Source organism: Lichenostomus cassidix, chromosome 2 (genome assembly GCF_008360975.1).
Source record: "Lichenostomus cassidix isolate B80296 chromosome 2, HeHo_3.0, whole genome shotgun sequence".
NCBI lineage: Eukaryota > Metazoa > Chordata > Aves > Passeriformes > Meliphagidae > Lichenostomus > Lichenostomus cassidix.
This window is the reverse complement of record NC_139482.1, coordinates 19,442,258-19,464,764: the sequence shown is the minus strand read 5'-3', so window position 1 is coordinate 19,464,764 and position 22,507 is coordinate 19,442,258. Positions and strand designations below refer to the sequence as shown.

General features: G+C 38.2%; 1 protein-coding gene across 8 annotated transcripts in view; it reads left to right on the top strand.

The window, feature by feature from the left end:
* CACNB2 (calcium voltage-gated channel auxiliary subunit beta 2) overlaps positions 1 to 22,507 on the top strand; it is a 245,624-nt gene that overhangs the window by 146,852 nt on the left and 76,265 nt on the right. For 6 of the 8 annotated variants that reach the window (XM_085050571.1, XM_085050572.1, XM_085050568.1 and 3 more), the window contains one exon: positions 15,539 to 15,658. In XM_085050571.1, coding sequence (XP_084906697.1) covers positions 15,539 to 15,658 — 120 coding nt within the window. Of the gene's footprint in view, positions 1 to 14,128; positions 14,719 to 15,538; positions 15,659 to 22,507 lie in introns of those variants that run through there. The other 2 variants (XM_085050573.1, XM_085050574.1) reach the window with 2 other exon arrangements.

Sequence of the window (22,507 nt, the reverse complement as noted above, 5' to 3'; positions counted from 1 at the left end):
AAATTGCAAGCTTAGTTTTTTCTTCACTGGATGTAATTGAAGTTTATTATATGTGCAGAAATGGGCTTTAGTAAAACTGACTTTGTGCTTAACTTCATAGACTTGTATTTATCTGCTTGTGGAGGCAGTTCAGCAGGCTAATTTTGAGGCTAAATGTCAAACTTCAGAGTTTATTATCCTAAGATGTTAATTACTCTTAGAATTTCTTTACTCTCTTATCTGGTGTAGGAGATTAAAAACTAAAACTCTTTGTAAAGTTGCAAAATTTTATTCCATGGTGATTGTCCAAACTCAGCTAGACAAGGCCCTAAGCAATCTGCTCTGGTTTTGAATATTGTACTATTGAGCAGGAGGTTGGACTAGATGTCCTTTCCTCCCCATGTCCTCTTACCAGTCTAGTTTTCTGTGATTTCATTCAGAGAATGCAGGCTATATAAGAATCTTCAGGGCACAAAGGAGAAATCCCCATGTTTTTAATATCATAAGTCAAAACTCACTCCTAGACATTTTGTCTAGTCCAGCCCATGATTTATTTCCCATTGCTGAAGGATGCCCAGTATAAGTCCGAAATTTTAGGCCTTTAATCTCTAATTCACTGTGATTCTTTTGCCTTCATCTGCATTCCATGTAAATATGGGGATAATATCTGTAAAGTGAGATATGAAAGACAAAGGCATTAGATTGTTGCTCAAATATAGTCAATTTATGGAATGTATCATATTGTGGTTTACCCCATATATTTAAGAAAGTTGTTTTCGGTTTCCCTTAATTCCTTCTACAATGGCATAATTCGTATTGTGTGCTGTAATTCTGTTATTCATTATAGACATTCTGGCAAGAACATGGGTGGCCTTCAGACATGCTTAAGTGAAATCATAAGGCTCCCTGTACAAGACCCCAGTACCATATGTGAAGTTTTGATTTTGCTGATTGACATTTCACTTGAACTTGAAAGGGAGAAAATGCTTTTTTTCTTTTAAATAATCACCACATACACCTATTTCCTGATGGCTTAAGCTGCTTTGCCTTCTAAGAGTTTCCCTATGCATGCATGAATGTTATCCCCCTCCTCTCCCATCAGGAGCACAGATTTGTAAGGGAAAATAGTAATTTAGTTCAGCCATGTCTTTTTAGTACAGAATAATGTTCTCATCAATTTGGATCCAGAGGTTCGGTGGAATTTGCAGACCAGAACATCTGGGAAATGGTCTGGATGGGACTGTCCTGGTTTGCTGAGGGAGAAAACAGAATTCAGCTCATACCATTTCCTATAGCTGTTGCCTTGTCACCACAGGAATAAAATTTGAGATATTCTTGTAATCAAATGCCTCCCAGTAAAATGCATGTATTTAAAAAAAATCCAAACACTGCAAATTGTGCTGTTTCACTTAGGGTTATTTTAAATAAACCTGGACATATGTGTCTTTAAGCGTGGTGAGAAAGATTAGTAGTGCCAGTTACACAACATGTTCTGTGGATCAGCTTGACTTGTAACAATTGGAAGTGTTGTCCCTGCACTTCTCTGGTAGATTTTATTATGTGAATGCAATGCTATTCAGTTTAAAGATGGTCTATTTTAGCATAATCAGAGAGGAAACAAGAAGGAACTGCGATGGAGATCATAGGCTATGATAATTTTGAAAATTAACAGGAATAAAAATACTGACGCCTTTTCAAATCATGAAAAAATCCAAGTCTGCAGCCAATGGACAAAACACAATAGGTTATAAAAGTGCACACTTATGTTACTGTGCCAACTTCAGCAACAAACATTTCCTTTTCTTCTGCATGATGAAAGAAACAATAAGCCATGATTCTTTTTTTAAGCATTGTAAACTTAAAAACTTTGAACAGGAAGGAAGATGCTAACTGTATGAATTATTGCTGATCATAGATGGAATAACTACTACAGAAGGAATAATGGAAGGAGAGCAATGCAAATCTTGAGTGACACTCTGTTTTACTTAAATGAAAGTTGACAATATTTTGTAATAAGTACTTCAGCCTAATTGAAATCAGTTTAGGATAAATGCAAAATTTTTTAAAAAGGTAACAAATAAGATACCAAATTCCTTTTTTTTTTCTCCATAATGGAATTTAACTGACATAATATTGAGAGCCAGGAGGATTTCCTGAAGTGTGAAAAGCCTGTCTTGAATTTAGTGATGACTTCTGACTTCTACCTGATCAGGGATCTGGCATTGTGTCTGGAGACTGTTTGAGGGGGTTTGAGTACAAATGTATTTGAATTGTGGTATAGCAGTGCATGTACAAACTACTGAGTGGGCCATAGATGTGACCTAGGAAAGGTGATGCTTCTTGGGTTTCTTTAGCATTTTTTAATTTTTGTCTGCCTATGCATACTTCAGGAACTGGCTTCATGTAAAGCAGGGTGTACACAGAGAGCCTGTTGAATGCTTGTAAGCAGAAAAAAACCCAGTTGTGGAATTAGCTTTCTGCCTGTGTGCTTCCATTCAGAAGCCTAGAATTGCTGGGTATTTACTGGGTGGCTTTAATGGAAAACTTCATAAAGTACAGAGGTGATTAAATGTTATTAAAATATGTATTGTTAAAGAAAGAAAGAAAAGGCTTATATGCCTTGTCGTGCCAGGCATATAAGCACAAATAATACAGTGATAATTTTTGTTTGTTGGTATTTTTATACAGTATTTTTCATCATAGCAAAGATATCTTTCTGCTTTTGTGATCTCTGCTGCTAAACTGGAGAGTGGTAAGAACTAGCAAAATATCGAAAATGCTCACTGGCCTGCCATCCCTCTCTTACATGCTTGAAATATTCTCACATATTTCTCTTACATTACCCTGATTTTTCTCCTCCTGAAGCTTTGTCCTTCTTTGCTACTTTGTCATGGTGTTCCTTCTCTGGGTAATATGGGTGATGCCCATCTTCCACCTACTTACTTTTGGCTTCTCCTTGTTCACACTCTGTAGGACTCATCCAAATAAGAGTTGCCTTCCTGATTAGCACAGCAGAGTGGCAGCCTCAGAGACATTTTGTCATATTCCTGTCCCACAGCAGGAACCCAGCAGTGATAGCAGCAGAGGTACAGCTGATACATTTGGGTGGTAATCCCTCAAGCAAAAACTGATTCCCTTGTAAACTCGAAGAAATATGACTTTTAACTGAGGATAACTACATGAGTTTAAGGAGAGAATTAATTTTATTTGCAAACAATGGACCAGAGAGGAAAAAGCAAGCTTTATCCAGTGCAGTTCCTGAAGAAAACAAATTGTAAAGGATGAAATAGGCTTGCCTGTGTTTCTTTGATGAGAAACAACATGATTAGCACATGTTTTGAGACCCTAAGACTTGCAGAACTGGAGTTTCCATTCTTGTGCCTTTCATCACTTCAGGTACTGGAGACTCACTTGTAACCAGAAACTTGATAGGGTTGTGTTGGAAGAAATCTCTTTATCTGAGGGATTTGATAGAGTTAATTGATCCTGGCAGCATATTAATAATGCTGCTTTACAACAATGTGAGATGTTGCTAGTCTTAAAGTTTTTGAACAAGCCGACTTTTGCATAGCATACCTATAAATGGAGGTTTGCCCAAGGTGTATGTTGCCTCTTTTTTTTTTGGAGAAGAATTCTATTATATTTCAAGTCACAGATTCTTTTGAAATCCCAAACTCCTGATAACTGTATGAAAAGGAGTACAGGCACTCTATCCGGGGAGATGATCACTCCACCCACTAGAGCATAGCTGCTTTACTGTGATCAGTTTTAGTGCCTCATCAGAAAAAAGGTGTGGATAAATCTGAGAGTATTCAGTGAAGGGCTCCCAGGATTGGTTTGGGCTGGATCACTTGACTTGCAGATATCCTGAGGGATTGGGGCTTGCACAGCCTGGAGTGAAGATCCCTCGGCATTTACAAGTAGGTTACCAAAAGCAAGGAGCTAGGCTCCTCAGAGGTGTGTGTGGCAGGGCAATCAAACATATTTTCTGCCAGTATTCAGTATTGCAAATATAGATGAAAGAACAACCAGTGGTCCAAAATTTGGTATATCCTCTAGAAGAGGAAGTGGCTCAGTGAGGGATAGGATGTAATGTGCTCTCCTGACCTAGGCAAAGTGTATTCTGAATCAGAAAGAATGTTCCTGATATTTCTCCTATGTCTGAAAAACAGAAAATGCTTGGTCTTCTAGGTTGCAATAATTTTAGAAACCTGAGTTCAGCTGTTACCCTGGAAAGTGTCTGTTGTACTATTCTAACCTTTGAATGTCCCAGAACACAAGAAATATTCCAACATGGAGTTAGAAAAGTTCACCTCTCCATTTGCTGCTTTTATATTTCCTTGATTTTTTTCTTTTGCAATTCATTTATATTTTATTTCCTTTTAGGTTAGCATCTAATCATTAGCACCATCTTCAGCAGCAAGCACATTTCTGTTTCCATGTTGCCTAAAACATGCACTGCTCTTTTAACCCTCCCATCTTTCTTTAAGCAGTATTATTTCTAGTGTTAGTATAAATCCACAGTGCAAAGTCTGTTTTATTTATGATAAAATACATTTAGGTTTATTCAATATCTTATATTATGTGATGATCAGATGGTTTCCTAGAACCTTTTACTATTTTTTGTTATAAACAAATATTGTATATACTCTTCACATTCTTGCGTTGCCTTGCAGATGGAAAACAGCAAGAATAACATACAGAGGCTTCAGTCTTATTTCTTAGTAAAGAGATGGGGGATAGTGCTCTAAAAATGAGCTGAGTCAGAATCACAAACTCTATCTCACTCTCCTTCTTTCAAAGAACAGTTGGTGGAGCTGTGCAAGCAGTGACAGCCACATAGATTGGGATGGGAGAATCAGGCATGTACTGCTTCCTTTAGCTTGATACCCTCATCCACTCTGTGTGGATGCACTAGGTCAGATGGCTTTTAGAGACAAATCTAAATGAACCAGTGGATGTGGACAGTTGACATTATACAATCTATACATTAGCTGGTGTATTTTTGGTTTAGAACAAGAATTATTAAGTACATGCTAGAGAAAGGGAATGTTTCAAGATTTATTTGATAGGTGATAGACAAGAGGGACAAAAGAGATGTTTTCATTGATGTAAAGTATTGCAAGCTGTTGTATTCTTGAAATCAGATGAGAATAATTGTTATATGTAAATAGTGACAGGAGCCTCATCCTCTTGGTGAAATCACAAGTAGTTTGCTTTGGTTTATGCTAGACCTGGTGGATAGGTAATGGACACAAAGAAACACTCCTGATTTTTTTCAAGAAGACTAGGGGGATGATTGCTGAAGCAAAGGACTAATACCTGAAACCACAAGGAGTCATGTGGCTTCTCATGCTCTTGGAAACTGGGCTTAGATTTAGCCCATTGATGAGGATGTGTGCATTTTTTGTAGTGTTTATATTGTAAAGTAAATGATGCCATGCAGTGCAAAACTGATCACTTGGTGTTTCTGGCAATATCAAAGAGAGGAAGGCTGCAGATGCTTAAAGGGTCATTGTGTCTGCGAGAGATACCTGGGCTGAGTCACAAACACACCTCTGATTTACACACTTGAGCTTTCAGTGAGCCTGGGTAAGGGAAATTCAATTAATTCCTTCGTCTTTATATGCACAGTTTAACAAAGGTATTGGTAAGAAAATCTCTCCTAATATAAGCACTGAGCAAATGGCAGTGCTTTGTGTCATGACAGTCACTGCTGTTAATGAGAGATCATTACTAGAAAATCAAAATTTCAGTGGGAGATGACGAGCTGGAAAATAAACATATCAGTAGACAACTAGCGTGTGACAGTGGTTTCTTCACAGTGTATGATTGTCAGACTAACTCATTAAGAGATGGCAAAAAAGATAGTTATTTAAACAGATGAAAACTGTATTTATGGTATAAAAATGAAGGGTAGCATCAAAAATATGTATAAAAGGAATTGTTCCCTTTGAAAGCAGACAAAGTCTGAGTACTGGAAATTGAAGTTGGTATTGGCACAGTTGAGAGCCTCTGGGGTAGGATTAAGGGACAAACACAAAGCAGATATCATTGTAGGAGTCTTCTATAGGCCACTAAGGTAGGATGATGATACATGAATTACTGTTTAAGGAATTAAGGGATAGTTCTAAACCATCCATCCTCATCCTTATGGAGGACTTCAAGTTGCCAAATGTTAACTGAGATCACTACAAAGCTAGCAAAAATGGGTACAGAAGATTCCTAAAACATCTGGATGATAACTTCATGATGCAGGTACTAAGGGAGCTGGCCAGGAAAAATGTCTTGCTTGATTTGGTGCTTGCTAACGAGAAGACCTCGTGAAATGGTGGTTGGTGGCCTTTTTGATGACAGAGACCGTGAAATGGTTGAGTTTAAAACCTCTGGTGACAGGAGGAAAACTGCCAACAAAGCTATCTCCTGGATATAAGGAGAGCAGACTGCTCAGGGAATTTGCAAGTAAGGTTCCCTAGGAAAACACCTTTGATGATGATGAGGTCCATCAGTGCTGGTTGCTCTTTTGGCACCACCTCCTAAGGGCACAGGAACAGACAATTTCAAAATGTCAGAGGTCCAGCGGGCAAGGCAGAACGGCTGGCTTGGCTGAGCAGGATTGTCTTCTGGAGCTAAGGCAAAAAAAGCCATTGGAAGAAAGGTCAGGTGACATGGGATGACTACAGAGATGGTACTCACCACTGTAGGGAGAGAACTCATGCAGCTGAAGCTCAATTAGAGTTGAAGTTACCCAGTATTGTGGGGGACAATAAAAAGTGTTTATAAAAAGGCAATCCAGTAATAACATTGACTCGTTACTTGATGAGGATTGTCACCTCACAAACAGGGACACAGGAAAAGTAGAGATGGTTACTGTTTCTTTGCTTCAACATTACAATGGGCTTTGGGAGTCCCAGAGCCCTGAGTATGGGTGGACCATGACTGAGAATGATAAACTCCCAGTCAGCCCCAAATTTGTGCAGGATTTGCTGCCTGTCAGTGTGTGGAGCTTGATAAGATTCATCCAAGAGTACTCAAAGAGCTGGCTGATGTAATTGCAAGACCTCTCAATGGTTTTTGAACAATCTTAGTGATCCAAAGATGTCTCGGTTGACTGGAAGCTGGTAAATGTCCCAGTTTTCAAGAAGGGCAAGAGGGATGACCCTGAAAATTACAGGCCTGTCAGTCTTCCTTCATGAATGATAAAATTATGGTGAATATTGTTCCGGGAGTTACTGAAAACCACCTGAAAGACAACACTGATCTCTTCTCTGTGGTGCTGAGTGACAGGACACGAGGGAATAACCTGAATTGGAGTCAGGGGAAGTTTAGGCTGGATATCAAAAAAAGATTCTTCCCCCAGAGGGTGGTTGGGGACTGGAACAGCTCCCCAGGGAAGTGGTCACAGAATCCAGCCTGACAAAGTTCAAGAAGAATTTGGAAAATGCTCAAAAACATATGGTGTGATTCTTGGGGATTGTCCCTTGCAGGACCAGGAGTTGGACTCAATGATCCTTGTGGGTACTTTTAAGCCCAGGGTGTTTTATGGTTCTGTGAAATAGTAAAATACGGAAGAGTTCGTTGTATATGCTTAACATCAATATTTTTAATAAGGTAAAAAACAAACAAGCAATCAAGACCCCAAACCTTCCATTTTTTTATCTGGAGTAGATTAAAAATATTGCATTTGAAAACCAGGTAGGGCTTGTATGTATGGAGATAAAAGATAAAATTCAAGGAAAATATTTTTCTTCCTTCTGAATTCTCCACTGGTAACAGAATTTCATGTTGAATTTTCAAGGAAGCTATTTTTAAGTATGCAGAAAATCTTAATGACTTGAACCAAAATCCCAGATAAAAATATACTGACGATCTGGAACACAGAATCTAAATTGGCACTTTTAACTGAGCTGAGACAAATTGGGATGATGGTTGCCATGCTTTCCTGCAAATTCTTTCCTTTTCTAGCTTTCTATTTTCTTGTTGACATCCCAGATGTGTTTGCTGTTTTTCTTCTTTTTTACTGTCCACTTTTAATTTCATGGCTGACCCAGTCTTTGTCTGTCTGTGGTCTCATATCAACACATAGCATTTTAGATTATTTTTTTTTCTGAGTTATCTTTCTGAAATTTAAAATCCTCCCTTTGTGATATTTTCTGCTTATTAATAAATACAGTCAAAGGTTATATTTCCATTTTTCCTGAAAACCTTTAATTTTTGAGCCTTTTCTGCCCCAGTAAACAGCACCACAGGTCAGCTTGTTGTTACTAGTAAGTCTGATTTTTTACCTAATGTCTGAAACATATAATCAAGTTACCAGAGTTTTCAAAAGTTACTATGAGTCAACCAATCTGTGTTAATATCCATGTGTGTGCTGACAGTCTGAGATAAAAGTTATATGATTTAGCTTCATGCCACTTGCAATCATTTCCTTGGTGTATTCTTCTTCCTTTGACACCTGTCTCCAAGTTATTCCACTGGCAACATCTTAGTTCTGTCATTGCTCTGACTTTTCTCTATAGCTTAAAATCATTAATAGTTTAATGTTATCCTCTAGATCCAATTAATTGTCTCAAAACATCAAATTCCATTCCTTTTCCTTTATTTTGGGGGATTTTTTTGTTTTGTTTTTTTGTTAAAGTTCTCAATTATTTGATTAAATTATTGATAAAGCTTTTTTTTTTTAAATGAATCTGGAGACCTCCTTCTATTTCTGTCATTGCCCTCTTCCTCAAAAGCCCTTTCTCTTATTTCATAAATGTGAGAATCTCTCTGTCAGAATACACAGAACTACCAGATTATCTTCCTTCAGAGGCTTTCACAGAACTAATCTCTGCCATAATATAGGAAACTTACTTAAAGAACAACCCACTGTGGTTATGCAAGGGATGAGTCATAATGCTGGTACCGAATATCTAAAAATGCTTTATTTTCTATTGCATTCCTACCTTGATCCCTTTGTTACTCCTTTGTTGTTTTCTTTTGATTATATTCTCTCAGCCTTTAGATTTCAAGCTCCTTTAGGCACTCTTTGTCATTCACTTTGTGACTGTGCAGTGCCTAGCATGATATGGTCTCAAGGAGTTTTCCATCTGAGATGTTTTTTGAAAAAAAAACAGGTAAACTAACACATGAGAGCATCACACAGATTTGGGAAAAGTTTAGCTCTGACTATGAGGGCTCTATTTGTTTGCTAACCAGGCTGAGCTCTGCAGCTGCCTTTTTGCATATTTTCAAAGATTTTCTGAAGAGTCGCCATGAAAAGACCATCATTCCTCTAAAAATACCTACCCATTCCACTTTTACCTAGTGAAACAACATAGAAGCAAACATTTAGACCAATGTCATGAAATGTGAGTGCAAATATGTGGGTTTGCTTTTGGGGGGGAGGGGGCTCTTTTGTTTTTTGTTGTTTTGATTTTCCTGAGGAAATACCTGGTACAGCTGTTTGCCTGGTTCCTGAATGCCAAAATCTAGTCATCTGCAAACCTAAGAGCTGTTTTAAAAAACTCTGCTTTCATGCAGCTGGCGATTGGATTAGCGCCTTGCAAACGTGCTAATGGTGAGCTGGGTGCTGCGATCGAGCTTGCCAAAGTCATGTTAAGGGTAAAGAGAAGACTGATTTCCTATATAATCTCCTTTTTAATCACATTGCCACCCTAAAGCTCCCAGCTGTTCTACAATTTCAGTCCTGCGATTTGAACATCCCCCATGGCTGTAGATGCTGTAATAATGCCACATTTGTTCTAAAGAACAACAAAACCATTCTAATCAGCATTTGGTTTGTTTTTTAAATGCAAACATAGGAGAGTATTTCAATGCCTACTGTAGGAGCTGGTAGCCCTCCTTGGATAGTAATTGTCTATTTACGTGTAAATTTTGTGGCACTGCACTGCAGGGTCCATGCCAAGAACCAGGGAGAACATCAGGACTAGACTTTGCCAGGTTGGGAAGCATCCATGGCCCTTACAGAAGTAATTAACAATTCCTGCTTGATATTGCCTTAATGAAAATGTGGACTCTCCTTTTTCCTTTGCTAAAAGGTATTTCTACAGTTTGTCATACACTTCAAATATACATTGCAAACAATAAATTGAAGTTTCTCCTTCTGTAAATTCTACCCTCAAATAATTATCATCTATATAACATTAAACAGCATTCTCAGAGCAGCATTATGTGTTTTCTTCAACATAATTGAAAATAATGACATTGTTTGGAAGTCTGGAGAAAACTTCATAGATAACAAATTTTCACATTCACCACCTCTGGTCCTTCTGCCAAACTGAGGTCCCCTCTACTCATGGTGCATTTGTGGGAGTGCTTCTGATATCTGACTGTAGCTCATATTTTTCAGGTTGATCAGTTTAGGATGAAACGACAATCTGTATTCCCTGTTGGCATATTATGATGTGCCAATGTCAGCAGTTTCACTTCATGCTAAACTTTGACATTTCACATTTGGCTTTGTTCTGAATCAATTTTAAGATTATAAGTGAAATGAACGTTTTATGGAAATAACTCTTTTTACTGTAGCTCATAGCAAACAAGCAGGAGTTGCACATCACAAGGACATAATATACCATCTCAAATAATGTCCTAGCGTGACGTGTGATGCCATTCTTACTACTGCTGCTTGATAAGAAGATAAACAGTTAACAATATCTCTTTAGAAATTCTGGATTGAAATAGTTTGTTCCTTTTATTGGCACAGTGAGGCCTAAGCTTTACATAGTTGAAGTAGAAATCAAATGAAGACATAAAGGTATTTCTCCTTTTGGATTTAAAAGTCTCATCAGCATCAAGTGAATGAAAACTGAAAAATCTTGAGAAATCTTTTCTTCTCAGAGAAGACCCCGCTATTACAAATAAAGGGTTTTACATATGTATGCAGTCACATGTATTTCTTTATTCCTAGTAAAATCTCCGTGCATGTTTGCTAACTGCTTCATCCATTCATTTAATCAATAATAATGTGAAAAGTCTTCACTTGAAGGAACTTCTTTGATCTTTCTAAGAAGAAAATTATTTGACAATTTTCAGTAATCTGGAAAATTATTTGTTCTAGTGATACCTAATTCCTAAGTGGGTTACCCTGTTAAAGTTAGTCATGGTACTTAGATTGCTTTTATTTTTTAAGGGGAAAACAATATAAAGGCCATGACTAAACTGGTGAGAGTAATGATGGCTGTATTAACCCAGTGGGAACTTATCAGTCAAAATATGTACTTAAGCTTTAATTGTACTGATGAAAATTAAGCACAGATACAGAAAACTAATGAGAAAAATAAGAGCTCTTGAAGCACTACCTAATTTACCTAAACAGTTTCTACCTGCAAGTAAATGGAAATAATAAAGAAAAGACCCCTTGATGGACCCAGCCTCCTAAAGATGACACACTGCTACAATACTGAAAACGTGAGGAATTTATGGTCTTGAAGGAAAAGGAGCTCAAATATGATCACATATGACCACTAGCAGAGTTTGTATTATGAGAATAGCTCATAGAAGTTACGCTAATATAAAATGTGGTAAGATAGTTGGTAAATATTTGTCAAGCATGTTACTAAAACAGGAATTTATTTTTCAAACAAACTGGGCTTGTAAACCTGACAGGTAAGAAGAAAATAAAAGGAAGAATGGAGGAAGTAGTTATTAATGTGAATTATCTCACTTTTAATAGACAGTTTCCCATGAAAGATGAGGAACTGGGGGCTGCAGTAACATATATTACATAAAGATATTACTGCTGCTCTTCTGTATTGCAGTGGAAGGCGATGGAAACATGAAGAATTTCACAAAGGCTGAATTTCAGAAGTTCTTGGGGAAAGATTTTTACTGTTCTCCTGAGTAACCCCAAAAACTTCAGTAACCAGCAAAGATATGTAGTTTCCTTGGTTCTCATGAGTGAACAATGCACATATACTTGTCTTCTTTTTTTTTTAATAGTTGAGGTATTTCTGTTATAGTTTCATCATAGTTTTTATGTAGGTTTGTTTTTTTTTTATCTTAATATGATTGAATGCATTCTTAGCTCATATAAAAATACTCATAAATTTACACAATTAATTAAATGTAATTATATGCTCCTCCTTTTCCTAGATTATCCTGCTTTGAATTATTTCCATATTCAAGAAGCAAAGAAGCTTCCAGCTTTCCCTTTCCACTGAAAATTTGCATGACTTCATGTGTACCATGGGGAAAATATATGTAATACTGAGTTTGAATAATGCAATTTGTCAATATAATTAAAATAATTGGAATCACTATGATTTTTTGGATGTGTGTTAGGACTGTGGCCAACACAAGACATGACAAGCACTGTAAATGGTCTCTGTGGCCTGGAAGATGAAATTCCAATTTTAGCAATTCTAGCATGACCCAAAAGGCAGTTTGCTCCCTAAGGGAAGATAAGAATTATGTTACTGTGCTTCATGATTTTTTTAATAGGGTGAGGACCAGTTGGGTAGCATCCCTTGTGGACAGCAGAATAAAGGATGGTAAAAGTGATGCTTTGCCACTTGGTCAGTGTCGAGTATGATGTGCTCACCGTGGAAGTGCTGTGGAAAGCAAACACCCACACTGTCTGTTGTGCAATTGCCTGTCAGGCTTAATGGCTGCTTTGTTTGCTTTTCTCTTACATAAAGGTAGTGTTGCTTCGTGTTGGTTTATGACTCCACTCGTCATGGCAGCAGAGTGGCACCAAGGAGCTGCAGTGCTGGTGGGGAAGGGTTTGGATGTGCCCTTTCCAAGGAGGATTGAGTGTTGAGGGACCGCAGGGTGTCCTGGGGGCTGGGGCTCTAGGGGGGAGCTCATCACAGTCTCAGCTTTCATTGGTGCTGTGATAACATCAGTGGTTTTGTCCACAAAATACCACTGGTGTGTCAACCATAATAGGATTTAAACTCTGCACTAAACTTCTGTCTGCTTGTTGATGTGCATTTTTTCCCACTGTTTCCATTGGCAGCTGTGTCAGGAGTTATGGCAAAGGGAAATTTTAAAGAATAGCAAAATTTGACAGGCTTTGGGGAGGTCACAGGGTCTCTGTATATTTTCTTAAAGTACAAGATATTTTAAAAAACTCAATAAACTTTGAGAGTATTTTATTTTCATTTCTGCTCCTTTTGCTCTAGCTCAGGAGACATTTTAGTTTTAAGTGATCACTGTAACTTAGCAGATGTATCTGAACTCCTGAGAAGCAAAATAGCCATTGGAGAATATTTTTCTTTATGTCAGTTCAAAGACATCTTATTAAATTCTATGTTGTAATTATTATGGGCTTCAGGAAAGAAAAAAGTAAAACATTTGTAAAGTTCAAAATTATCTTCATTTTAAACTGAGTTTAGTGACAGCTGTTGTTTGCGCTAATGGTGAAATGTAGGCTGCTGCATCACTTGTAATGGGCAATTTTATTGTTATACAGACACAAACCGTGGCAGGATTCGATCCTTTCTGGGATATGCTGACATACTGCAGCACATGCATGACCACTGTTGTCAGCTGTAATCTGTTAGCTACTTTTCTTGTAACTCTGAATTTATATTGAACGTGGGCGCTGCAGTCAGCTACAGTGATCTTTTTCACCTAGAATGTTGCCTGTCCGCCAGTAAATCGTAAACATCCTAGAAAATCTGCCTTAGCACGTTACTCCCGTGTTAGTTTATTACAGGAGAGAGGGTGGTTCTGAAAAGCAGAGTAGTGAAATTTAAGTTTTATTTTGCTTTTGTCATATTAGGATCTAATATTTATGTGTTACGTGGTATGTTGCAGTTATTCTTTGCTTCTTTCCTCTGCTAATGTCATAAAAAAATATAAGCAGCAACCAGGGGGTTAAATTCCCACTCAACAGGCATATTTTTGGTTTCTGTAAGGGAGCTGTGAGTGGAGCTCCGTGCTTTGCAGTGGAGGGCAGCACTCTGTGACAGAACCAAGCATCCAAGGGAAACGTGGCTGGCAGCAGACATACATGGAGGGAACGAGACGCTGTACCAGCCCTTCCAGTTTCACAGGGACCTCGCGTTTTCCAGCTGTTTACCCTTGAGACGTAAAATGGCAATTTGGCATAGGCTAACAGCCCGGTGTGATGTGAGCATCTGCGTAAAAGGCTGCACATATGGAGCATGCCCAGTGGTATGAACAGCCTGTTACCCCACCCCCAGCCAATCTAGGAAGAGATGAAATGAACTTTGCACTTGCAAATGTCACTGAATACATTTTGCACAGGATTTTAAAAGGTTCTTTTACAAGCACTATTTTTAACAGCCAAATCCGCCCCCCAAAACAGAAAGGAAAAAGCCCTAGGTATTTTTCTGTGATCGATCTCAGTTTATGATCAACTGAAGCATCTCTTACAATATTTACCTGAAGCCGGTTTTACTTTATGGTTTTATCATTGAAGCTGAGATTTTTGGAGGTGGTGTGGATTTTTGGGAATTTCTTTGAATTTTTTTTTTTTTTTTTTTAACTGGCATGAGAAAATTTGAGAATTTAATTGCAGTAGAAAACTTGGAAACAGTGAGGCTGGAAGCTTGAAAGGCAGAGGGAAGAGAAGGAAGGCTCTCAGAGCAGAGCATGGATAGGAAAGGAGCTGTGATTCTGCAGTGCTCAGTGTGCACATGTTTTATGAGATCAGTGCCGGGCGCTGCAGCTGCGGACAGTAACTGAGCTGTCTGGCTAATGAAGGCCACCTGGATCAGGCTTCTGAAAAGAGCCAAAGGAGGACGTCTGAAGAATTCTGATATCTGTGTAAGCCCTGCGTTTTCCTTATCACCTTATATTGTATGTATTGCAAAGAGGGAGGGAAAAAAGGCGTTGAGGACAGTTGTTTTCATTCTGATTGAATTACGAGAACTCTATTTTGTATGCAGGGAGATGCAGAGGGAAAGCAGAGCTGTCATTATTTATAGAGCTGTTCTGGCATTGTGGCTGCTTCCATTGTGGTGATACAGGGACATGTGTTGAGTCCAGACGGATTTTATTAGTTGGAAGTTGATTTGTGGTCATTTGCATGTTTTGCTGAGGGGCAGAGATGGATATGAGCCATTTGCAGTTCTGATGGGGAAAGTGTGTCAGGTAAAGAGGCTGCCCTAAAATAAAAATGCATAGCAGAGGTTAAATCTCTTAGTAGTGATATTGTGTAATGGTAATTATCGATACTAAATTTGCATTTTGATTATAGAAAGTCTGTTTGCTTGCTATTTCTGTCACTGTTTAGAGTTTTAATTTTTATGGAGCCATCCTTGAAGCTGCTGTGTGTCCTTCAGCCCTGCACTGCACCAGTGCTGTAAGTCTACAGAGAAACTGGCTCTGCTTGCTGAAAAGCACACAAATAAGAGTGCAGGGATAGGGCAGGAAATAAAACACTGGGGAAGACACCTGCACTTTTTGTAAGTTTCCAGAAGAAAACATTTACCTAGACATAATTCCTTGTAAGTGAATTTCTATTTTGGGCAGTTCGTCTCTTATCAGGGATACAGAAGTAAGAGAAAAGACATGATGTATAAACACCTAGAAAAAAAACCAAAACAAAGGAACTTGTGACATTATTTTCCCTTTTCTTTTGCAGGGTTCGGCGGACTCCTACACCAGCCGTCCATCTGATTCAGATGTATCTCTGGAAGAAGATAGGGAAGCAGTGCGGAGAGAGGCAGAGCGACAGGCCCAGGCACAGCTGGAAAAAGCAAAGGTAAGGTGATGTTTCATGTCATAAACTCATAAAATGCTTGGCTTTAAAAAGTGGTTGAAACTAGATGATTTTTAAGATCCATTCTCACCCAGTTAATTCCATGATTCTTTGTCTCATCCATTACTGATAAAATGGTCTTAATGTGTTATCCTATAGATTAGATCTCTTATAAACATTCCAGACAGCTGTTGAAAAGATATGCTCCATGAAAAATCACTTAGGATCAGTTTTCTGTAATAGGCACTTTATTGACGTGTGTATTTCACAATATTCTTATTTAAATGTGTGCATTTCTTTTTTTATTAAGTATAAGCATTTGTTGCAATGTATAGTGTCAAAGCTAGGAGTTCTTACTGAAGATGTTTGTGAAAGTTTACTCATGGATTGCTAGGGCACTTAAAGCTTTTACAGTGTCAAAAATCAGCCCTCAAACATCCTGTTCATCTCCCTTCAAAGAAGGATCAGTCCCTACAAGTCATATGCAAATAGGGAGAATCTGTTACAAGGGTGTTTTTTGCCTAAAGACTTCACTGACTTTCTTTACAGTTTGTATGTTAAGTGACCCCATGAGTCATTTAGTGTAGGTCTTCTTAAGATTTCTCCTCTCCATACTCCTGGCAGATAGTAACAATGTAGTAAGAAAACACTAAATGAGCGTTAAGTTTTTGCTGTGTGTTTATGTGTTTTCCATGAGATGCATTTAGGACTGTGAAGGTTTTTAGCAGTGAATGTAATGGGCTTGTTTCTCTTCCATCTGTGCTGTATCTTTAAATACTATTGCACCTGTAAAAATTGTGCCCATCATATTTATTATCATTCATTTTTCACTTCATTCCAGTTTTTTTTCTTTTTTGTATGCTTCCCAGAAGATTTAAATGTATTATTTTTTCAAAAATCTGGTTTTCGTTTTAATACATTTAAATACATCATTGTGATCCCCTGTTAGATCTACTTGATCTGTATTTTTCTCTCATTTTCTCTCTGACTCCCCTCCTCCATTTTGCCTTGTTTTTTATTTCTCTATCTCCTTTCTATCTCCTGTTACATTTAATTCTCCGCTGCCAGCTTTACCTCTGCCCATTTGTGCCACCTGTTTTACAAGGGCTCTTCAGAAATCTTAGTCGAGATCACTGAGCTCTGTAGTTGATTGTGTGGTGAGGACCACTCTGTAAATAATACAGAGCTATAATGCACAAGCAGACATCTTCATCGGCCCAGAAAACCTGAATAGGGAAGACAAAAATATATTTTTTTTTAAATGTAATTGTTAACTGATATTTAATAAGAGCTCCTACGGCAGCATTTTTAATGAGCTGCTGGAATGTGCCAAGTGTAGGAGATGCTGAACATCTCTCTTTGAAGTTGGATCTTGCTGTCCTGGGATCAGTGTAGCAGAAACTCAACAGAAGCAACTCTCTTCTTCCATTCAGCCTTGTATCTCTGAGATTGCTGATTATAATCAGGAGTTTCAGTTTTATCAGGGGTGTTTTTTGCTAGTTTGAGGTTTTTTTTGCTTCTGGGTAAGATGATAAAGGCTGCCCTGAAATGCAGGTGAAGTTTTGAATGTTATCGGTAAACGCACAGTCTTTAAAAGAAGAGTTGAAGGAATAGTATCTTGCAGACTAATCAGGGTAGCAGTGCAGCGCTTACTGCTGAACTGATGCATCTCTTAGCAATGAGTAAATCTATGCGAGTGTTGCTATGGGAATTTGGCTTACTGATGCTGGCTTGAATACATGGACAGCCCTTATGTAATATTCATGACCTCTAGCACAGCTGCCATTGTAGTTTGTACAGAAACTGCTAGCAGACCCTGACTTTTAAAAGCTGTATTTCTATACATAAAACCAATGTTCCCACTCCAGCTGGCATAAGATATAGTCTCCAGGTCTGACACCGTCTGAAACTGTAAGACAACTTGTGAACAGTCAAATGAGTAAAGGCACTGCCAAAATCAACCTGCTGTAACAATAGGTTATTCCAGTCATAGAAAACACCAAATTAGGTATTTAAATATTTTTTTCTTTAAAATTGATTGAAGCTGGAATTAGATTAGCATTTTTGTTTCTCTAGTAAAATGTTAATAGTCATTCCAGGCTGTAATGTATGGAAGTCATTTTATGTAGAGGCTGTAACAGTGTAATATTTAGTCTACTGTAATATTTAAATAAATACTATTAAATAAAATACTATCTACAATTGGTGCTTTTGTTTGAAATAAATGTTTAAAAATTTGTTTAAATTGAGCCTAACTCAGCAGATGTAAAATATGACAGGGTGTGTTTTTCTGCCTTTATTGATGATTCAGTCCTTCACCTCCCTGAAACACAGTAAAATTAATGAGGCAGTGGCTGCTGCTGGTGCTGCCTGGCTGCTGTCAGCCCCCAGACCTGTTTCCTGCAGGCAGCAGGTTTGCTGCCTGCTCCCCACGGCCGCCTCGCCTTTGCCCTGACTGACTTCCAGGCAAAGCCAAGTGACAGAACTGCTTTAACTTTTTGCCTTTTTGTATTGTGAGAGGAAGTTTTGATCCTAAATAAAATCATTACAATTATATTTGTCACAGGAATTAGAAGAGGGTGACACACACGATTAATGCAGTGGTGGAGGAAAGATGATAGTGAATCAAAGGTAGATAAAAAACTATTGAACTGTGTCACACAGTTAATGAAAACAGTTTAATGACATCCATTTTCCTTTGTTACAGCTAGGAAAAACACCTTAAACTGAAGATAAAAATATAGTGATAGAGCGCACAGTGCCAAATTGTTAGGACAATTTTAAGATTTTTTAATTTGGATCTTTATAGCATCTAAGTGTTTGTGTGACATGAAGCCAGAATGGATCTCTGATACCTATCCAAACAGGGAAAATAAAAGCAAAAAAGCTTGTAAGGAAATACACATTCTGGCCACTTTTATTTATTTATTTATTTAATACAAGCAGTGCATCTCTGGAAAATGGTTAAGCATATTTTGCTGACTCACTTTGGCATGTGACTTACTGTAAGGAAGGTGGGGCCACAGGCGCATGTTCGGAGTCGTCCGGGGACAGAAAATTAAGAGGCAGCTGATGAGGCTACCTGCAGGCCAGCATCTATTCCTGAGGGAAACAGATCTGAAATGAAGCTGTTAAGCTCTGAGCTGAGATTAAATGTTCTTGACTAGAGAAGTTTAGCAATCAAAATTCAAAAAGGCTGGGATTTTTTTTATGTTGTTTTTGTTTGGTTGGTTTTATTATAGGAAAAAGAAATCAAGACAATTGAGGATTTCCTCAGTATTCTTCTCACAGACCATAGAATGTGGCTAAATCTAGGCTAAAGAGGGAGGATCTGTGTTGTGGCTAAGTAGGGTATGCTGATAGTATCCAAATCTAACGGCTTGTAGTGGTATTTTACTGAATTTCCTATTTCCACAAAAACATGACTCTTAAGCATTCACAAGCCAAAAAAAAAAAAACCCAAGACATTGAGTTTAACACTAATAATTTAAAAATTGTCATTTCTACAGTAAAAAAAGCTTTTTAGTTGTGAGGGATGATGATTCAAAATAAATTATAGTAAGTAAAGGGGATTTTTTGGTCCATTCCTTGGAATTTTTCAATTAAATATTGCTTAAAATATTGCACCAAGTGATTGGGATGAGATCAAAGGAAAACTGAAGAACAAGTATTAATGAGAACTTTAAATCCAGTACTAATTGCGCTAAAATTTGTACATGAGAAAGGGGACTTCAGGAATTTTTTGCCTTCTCCAATGCTGGTAAAATAAATTCAAATATTCCATTGATTTGTTTTGCCACAAGTACTTCACGTGTTTTCAACCTAGTTTTTGACTGAGATATAATTGGTCAGATATTCTGTAAACCTTTCTTCTCTTCTGCAAAAGTAGCTTCTTTCTTCCCTTCATCTCTTCAGATTTTTAGATTTTGCCTCTTTTCCTCCCATGGCTTTAGCTTCTTATTCAGAAACAGTTTTCAACAGAGACCTATAGAATATTTCCAGCATTATAGCAAATTATTTTTTTCAGTTATTTCTTGTACATTGAGTACTAAAAGTTCCATTTAATAATTCAGGTTCTGATTTTCCCCTGGGACTAAGGTACAGCTCTTTGTTCTCTGTTAAGGATTGTTCTCAACATCCTGTTGTCCTAAAACTTCTTAAATGACTGTCAAAATCAGATCATGGCCTTCGAGAAGTCAGTAATTGTGTTCATAGTAGGAAAACTCAATTCCCCTCAGCTCGGCTTTGTTTTCGCTCCGCCTAATGCTCCACTGCTGGGGACCTTTTAGGAGTTTGTAAAAATTTGAAATATATGTAGTTCTAGTTTTAAATGGCATGTAAATAATTTTTATGTTAAGATGGTGAACCACTGAAATTTTGATACTAAATGTCCCTTTGCTGGGTGTGAGGCAATGACATAAGCTGTCACATTTTGCTTTACTGATGTGTGCTGTAGTAGTGGTGATGGCTTGTGACTGTGAGTAATAATGCAATGTCTTAAGTGTAATGCATTGCCTCCATGCATGGTTTGGGGACCAAAGCTTTGAAATGTGTAGCAGGCTGGGATAATGCCTACACAGCTCTGCGAGGCTGAGGGCATGAAAAAGATTGTCAGATGTAATTATCCAGTGCAGTGTGCCAAGACTAGTTATTTGAGTATTTATTCACTCTCAGACAGGTTTCACAGCCTCAGAATGACCCCATGCTGCTAGCAGGCAGCTGCAAAGCTAGTTGAGGTATGTCTACTGAAGCTGCAGTAGCATTTTTGACAGGCCAGAAGTACCCATCTCCTTGATGTGCATCCTTATATGATGTCAGCTTGTTCCCTCATGGATATTTTCTGTTTTCTCTCAATTACCAGAACGTCGTGGTGCTGAACAGCACACAAAGCTGTAGCAATACAGGGTAGTACCTTGTGTTAGCTGTTGTGTGTGATAGTATTATTTTCATTGATGTCTTCTCATTTGCCCTTTTGTTTTAGAATATTTTCATTGCATGTAATCATTTAGATCACTAATGTGTGTCACAGTTACTGGCATCACGTGAGAGCTGGCACAGTGGTCTAGCTGGAAAAAGAATGAGTTGTTGATCCCAAAGTACACTTGCAAATCTGGTTGTTGCTTAGCTGCAGGTGAGTTCTGCATTACTGGATCTGCTCAAATCAGGTTACAGATACTCTTTTTCTTCATTAATTGCTGCTGCTTTTTCTTCGGAGTGTAACATTAGGATGTAAAGCAGCTTCCTTTATACTGCCTGTGACCTACAGTTTTTTCTTTTTTGTATTCAGATCTATTTTGTCTTCAATTTAGGTATATATACTTGTTCTAAGCTAGTGCCTGTCGTTATATTTGTTATTTCCCTGAACAGTTTATCCCTTCTTACCATTGGGCTGCGTTGTTTGGGGGCTGGAATTCTTTCTTCCAGTGGGGTCTCATGGAACCTGGAATCAAATGCCCCAGAGACAGTACTGTTTCTAATTAGAAGACATCTGTCATCTCCCATTCACACTGTGATTAGGGTGATAAAATATGTTTACTAAGTAGCATTTCCTCTTCTGCTTCCTGGGTTTGAGTAGAAAAGAAAGAGTGCAGGGATATTAATGCAGCCTACATTTAGACACCTAACTGTAGATAGATACTTTAGTATCCTGACGTTTTTCACATAATAGAGAAAAGATAAATTGTCTTCAAGGAATGGACACAATACTGAGGTTCTGAGGACAATAACAGCTCTTCTGCCTGCTCTGTCACCTGCTGTATTCACGCAAGCCTGCTTGCTCCCTTGATGAGATGTCTTTGTTCTGACTTGTTTTGTATGGTTAAATTAAATTAAATTCATGTGCCTGCATCTTACTTGTGGCTGCTGAACCAAGCCGCAGATAAAGTGTGCTCAGGCCAGCCCTCCCTGTGGCTCTAGGGTTAGGGACTGATGGGTCTGGGTGCTGGGCCAGATGCTCGTGTGAGGGTCAACAGAGCTGCCAAGTGTCATGGGAATCGTACAAGAGAATGAGAAGTGGCCTTGGGGACGTTCTCTGTGACTGGTGGGGAGTGACTATGGCATGAGAAAGGAAGAGGTAAAGGATGTCTTGCATGCTGCTCGGGCTGGTACAAAGGTGAATACTTTTGCTGGTGTTAGAAAGAGGTAGATGCTGCTGATTGCTCTAAGCAGAGTAATTTCCACTTAAGACACATATGACCTGAGTCCTTAACTTTCTTGAGGTTTATAGGGTTTGATTGACTTTTTTCAACATGCAAGATTGTAATTACAGTAATGTGATCCAAGACACTGTAATCCAAACTTCACTTTTGTCAGCAGCTGCTCAACCTGTTAGGTTTCTTAATTGTTAACATATGATTTTTCTACTTAAAACGATGATTCAAATGTAGAGGCTTAAGACAGGACTTCAGACCACAAGCCATTGTTAAAGGTAGCTACAGTGTTTGTGATGTTTGAATATTAATGTCTGTGGTTCTGGACCTGTTACTCTGAGATCAGTTCAGTTGGTCAGAGCATGGTGCTAGTAAATGGGCCATTTACTTAAGATCACTGTGAGTCCCTTCCAACTCAGAACATTCTGTGAATCTGTAAACAGGAGCATAAAGGAGTTGTTAAAGGAAGACATGCACATGTAATTATATCTGTGTGGGCTTACACATGTATATGTATGCATTATATATATATATCCATATACACATCCCTGTGTATATATGAATATACCTCTGTATAAATGACTTGAACTGGTGGCTTGAACTGGCCATTTTTATTTTACAGCTGTACAACTTCCTGTTGTAAAATGATTGGTTTGTGTGCAGGGAGAACTGTTGTACCAAAGCATGAACTTGTGCAAAAACA